Consider the following 4,971-nt stretch of genomic DNA (forward strand, 5'->3'; position numbering starts at 1 on the left):
CAGGAGAAAAAGTTTGGGAACCACTGCTATGCGGTATTTCGTCCCTTATTTACTTTTCATTTCTTGACTCGGGTAAATACACATAACATGTCTTTATTTTATTCAATTAAAAATGAATACGCAAAGATTCAATAAATGAATTAATTATCCTATGTCTTTTTTTTATTATTTAAAATGAAACTAAAACTTTTCTTTTGATTTGTTGATATCCCAACAAACAAAACAAATTTGAAAAAGGACGCTTCCCTGGTCTTTAGGGAAACGTAGTCTTCAAACAACACAAAGAAGTGAGAGAGGGCTCATAAAAAACTACAAATTCCAGCACCAGTTCAAGTTCTTGCGCATGCTCATAACTAACTAAGTAAAGGATAATAAAAGAGAAGCTACCCCGAACCGTTGCAATCGCTGTTGCGTATGACTTAATCTTAAAATCTGGTATCATCCAGGTTTGTGCTGCTGGTTTTTCTTAGTTGTTTTATCGAGATTATCTGGTAATGTAATCTCTTATTTATAATTTTTAGAATTTATCAGTGGAGGACAGGAATAAGCATAATAAAAAGTGCGTGGCGTCCCGAGTCCTGAATCACCGATGCTCTTTTTGTAGCTAGCATTAGCAGCACCGGGGCCCAGGCCAGCTACTTCCTGGAGACGAGGCACATTTAAGGCTTCGCTTTTCGCTCGTTTTTGATACAATTAAGGTAAAATGGCTTGTGGGGCTACTTTGAAACGTACTCTGGATTTTGACCCTTTAATGAGCCAGGCTTCCCCGAAAAGGAGGAGATGTGCGCCGGTCATGTCGCCGGTATCTTCCCCACAGAAATACCTGCGTATGGAACCGTCGCCTTTCGGAGAGGTCTCGACTAGACTGACCACAGGTATGATAATTACTTATGTTAAGTTTTATAATGATAATTACTTATGTTAAGTTTTATAATGTTCACATGATCGCTGCTTGTTAACTCGTTTATCATTTCCTTATTAGTTTACTGTTAAGTGTGCATGTAGTATAACTCTAAAAGCATGTCATTTTCAGTTATCTTAAATATATGAACCGTCTATGGCTTATGAACAGTCATATATGCGTACATTATAATCTTCCAGAAATTTGTTTACTGCAGTGCATGTGTGAAATTGATAACTCCTGCTAGCATGCTATTTCAGTTTGTGAAATTGGATTAGGTGTGTGAACCCCGACTTTCTTTATTTCTGAACAAATGAAGCTCTTTAGTTTAAAGATGTTTCTTTATTTATGGACTGTACTTTGTCTTCTCTTAGAACAAATTCTACACAACATAAAACAGGAGTACAAACGCCTTCAGAAACGTCGACACCTGGACAGCGCCTTCCAGCAGACAGACAGCTGCTGTCCTCTGGACCTGCAGAACATCCAGGCTGGGTCTCCTTTACCAGGTAGACACCGTGTCCATGTTCTAATAAGGATTTAGTCTATTTTTCTATTTATAATGTTCTCCTACTTCCAGTTCTAAGTCTTTTTGTGCGCGCGTGTGTGAAAATTGCACCCAGTTCATGTTGTGATGAACAGTATTTGTGTTGAGGGCAGACGTGAAAGAACAGTTGCTGTACATTAGATTTTGATATTATTTTAAATCTGAAACAAATGAACTATGAATTTGACATTTTTAGCAACTTATCAGTCAGCACCGCTTGCGCTTTATTGTTGCTAAGAGAAGGTAGATTTTTACTTTGACTCAGATTTCAAAAGACTGCAGATATTTCCAAATTCAACATCGGATTGAAATGGAGCAACGTTTCTGTTTTTCTTTCAGCCTTGCGCTCTCTTCCTCCCTATTAAACTGCAGAAATGCYACATACAGGTTGCTGTTATCATGATATTGTAGCTTTTTTCTTCTATGGTGCACTCCATGATTAGAAAAAGGTCAGATTTTTTTTACCACTGGGCAACTGTCGGGATCTGTAACTACAGATCATGTCCCATCGATGACACGATGCGTGTTTGTAGCTGATTGTAAGAACTTTTTACAACCTTGATTCTCAAACTATGTATTTATGTAAAGTTTTTTTTTTTTCTTGAGGGTTCTTAGGTTTAGCACAGAGACTTAAACTCGCATAAGAAAACTAAACTTTCCTGTAAACTCTGTGAAGCCTGTCTTGCCTTTAATTCAGCATAATAAAGACAAACCTRCTCAGTGTTTCAGGGGATGTTGGTGGAAAATGTTCATGCTACTTAATGATCTATGTTGACTCTCCTCACRGGTACTTCCTCAGATGCCTCATCTCCCACCAGGAAGGAGCAGCCACTATTTTCCCTCAGACAGGTTGGGATGATCTGCGAGAGACTACTGAAGGAGAAGGAGGACAAAATCCGAGAGGAATACGACGAGATTCTGACGACAAAACTTGCTGGTGCGATTTTTAAAAAATGCATGGCACACCATTAGAGTTCTTGTAACACACATCTGCTAAAGCCATGAAACTGCTCCTTCTTTCACAGAGCAATACGATGCGTTCGTCAAGTTCACACATGACCAGCTGATGCGAAGGTTTGGAGAGCAGCCTGCGAGTTGTAAGTATCCATAACATCACAGTCTTCTCACCCATTTTAGTGTCTTCAGGCTAACTCCACTGTCAAGAAATTGGCACAAGACTTTTTTTTTTTTTTTTCTTAATGTTAATTGCTTATGAAATCTATAAGATAAGCATGGCGTTAGGTTCTCATTACAAGATTGAGAAGAATTTGGTCATTTCAAAGTGTTTTTTTTTTTTTTACGTTATGTTGAATTTCTCCTTTATCCTACATAGGTCAAGGCTGATATCTCTCAAAGCTGATATCTCTCACAGCTAAAACAATTAAATTATTGCTAATTTTTCCCCCTAACTTTGTGTAGCATAAATGACAGAATATCAACTTTGATAGAATAACAACAAAAARTATATATATTTTAGAAAAACATATGTAGAAGGAATAGCTCTTCTCTCTGCAAGGAACGAATAGCATGTTGGCCAGAGGTTAATGTGTTAAGACTTCATATTCTCATTTGGTTTATAGATGAAGTCATAATGGTTTTTGATGTACCAATCAATTAGTCTGTGATCGGAATCAGTTGCCTCAGTCGGAAGTAGAAACATTTTAAACAGGAACAAAAAAAACTGAAGTGTGTATGTTTTTTAAATGTACCGTATTTTCCGCACTATAAGGCGCACCTTYAATGAATGGCCTATTTTAAAACTTTTTTCATATAGAAGGCGCATAGAATAGACGCTTCAGTTTGGGTTGCCAATTTGTTCCATACTCTATTATTACACATCCACATTGTAAAGAAGTGGTCTCCGAGTGCGTTATATAGTAGTCTGCCCCAGTCGTTGTTTCACTCACGGTGTTGGTGTTGCAATATTGTGCCCAACTGCTTTCTGGGTAACAGACCAACCCCTGCCGCCGCAGTCTCTGTCTCTCTTCCCTCGCCCCTCCGCCCCCCTGGCTTTAAATGTATTATCAAACTTTATTAACAAACCAGCGTTCTGACAACTATCCCAGCATGCACCGCGCACTTCTTCTTCTACGGGGGAAAATGAAGTCGGCGACTGCTTACCGTAGTTGCTAGACCTGTTGTGGCTCAATATTGGTCCATATATAAGGCTCACCGCATTATAAGGCGCACTGTCGGCATTTGAGGAAATTGAAGGTTTTTAGGTGCGCCTGATGGTGCGGAAAATACGGTATTGATTTTTTTTCTTTCAAGATTGACACAAAGTGATGTAGTGCTTAAAAATAACATCAGATTTTTTTGAATGACTCAAATAATTTTATATTTTGCTTTGCTTACATCCGTTTTACTTTATTGTACTGAAGGAAAGAAAMATTTATTTTTTGCCTCTTAAGCCAAGTTTTAGGTAGAAATCTTTACTAGAACATTGACAATAGGGGAAAAAATGCAGTTGAAAATGYGCCTCAATACATTGTTTCCTGGTGAGATCACACCATGCAGAAGCATAAAGTAAAGTTGTTAATTTCTTGTTTTCCTTACAGATGTCTCCTGAGTCCTGCGTTCTAATSTCGGGATATTCCCTCTGCTGCCATCTACTCCAGGGACTTGGTGGATCTCATTGGACTTTTGCTGTGCCATATTGCCTCTCGGTGGACTCACTGCCTCAGGCAGCACTTACTGGCATCAACATTTGCTGTTGCTCAGAGGGTTTAGGAGAGTTTCGTGCTGCCAACATGTCTCAGAGACTACCAGTGGCCTCTTGACTGCCGTGTTGCATTTGGTTTTCCTCTGATGCCTTTGTAAAAGGCTGTCATCAAGCACTTGGCCTTTTTATTATTTCTTTGTGTTATTTCACCAAGGATGTGAGTTGTGCAGCTTTTCTACGTCTACTTTTTTTTGTTGTTTTTTTTAAAGGGATTGGAGACCGAATAGTGGAAGAAAGGCAACTCTGACTGGGCTTGAGTTTCAACAGTCTTGGCTTTCTTCAACATCGTATAAAGTGTTCTGGTTGATTATTACTGCTTTTAGATTTGTACATTTGTATACACTGTATTTCATTTTTCTTTTAAATGTTTTGGCTTGACTTTGTTTACTGTATTCCAATGTTATGACTTTTGTTTGCTGTAGGTTTACAGGGGCTTTGATTCAAATGTAATGAATAAAAASTTGGCACAAACATGTTCTYACTGCTTTTWAAAAAAATTTCTTTAGCAAAAAGTCCTTTTATTTTAAAAACTGAAGTTGTAAAATGACTAARATATGTTTTAAGTACTTGAATTTTATACTTGATTTAATAAAATTGAAGATAAATGAACAAAGGCACAGATGTATACAAGAAATAAGAATTGACTTTTATTGTGAAATTTATCCCATAAGTAAAGCTCTCACCATGTTTTAGGCCTACCTGCACTGATCTCAGTCCACCTGAATAAAGCTTTATAGCTTCAAATATTACATCCTTTTGAAAAAGGACCTTTCATATCTACTGTAGGAAAGTTTTGTTTTT

The 4,971-nt window shown here is 37.7% G+C and overlaps 1 protein-coding gene across 1 annotated transcript; it reads left to right on the forward strand.

The window, feature by feature from the left end:
* The first annotated feature begins 351 nt into the window (after positions 1-351).
* On the forward strand, positions 352-4,783 carry akirin2 (akirin 2). Its single transcript, XM_008397445.2, has 5 exons — positions 352-875; positions 1,276-1,409; positions 2,235-2,385; positions 2,474-2,545; positions 4,007-4,783. Exons 1-5 carry the CDS (start codon positions 704-706, stop codon positions 4,015-4,017), a joined length of 540 nt encoding a protein of 179 aa, XP_008395667.1. The 5' UTR covers positions 352-703; the 3' UTR covers positions 4,018-4,783.
* The last annotated feature ends 188 nt before the right edge of the window (positions 4,784-4,971 follow it).

The sequence above is a fragment of the Poecilia reticulata genome, linkage group LG21 (genome assembly GCF_000633615.1).
Source record: "Poecilia reticulata strain Guanapo linkage group LG21, Guppy_female_1.0+MT, whole genome shotgun sequence".
NCBI lineage: Eukaryota > Metazoa > Chordata > Actinopteri > Cyprinodontiformes > Poeciliidae > Poecilia > Poecilia reticulata.

What these genes read in the sequence shown, in the direction of transcription:
- akirin2 (XM_008397445.2), top strand. Translation starts at nt 704, where the DNA reads ATGGCTTGTGGGGCTACTTTGAAACGTACTCTGGATTTTGACCCTTTA. An exon ending in CTCGACTAGACTGACCACAG is followed by an intron (nt 876 to 1,275) that starts GTATGATAATTA and finishes GTCTTCTCTTAG; the next exon opens with AACAAATTCTACACAACATA. An exon ending in TCTGACGACAAAACTTGCTG is followed by an intron (nt 2,386 to 2,473) that starts GTGCGATTTTTA and finishes CTTCTTTCACAG; the next exon opens with AGCAATACGATGCGTTCGTC.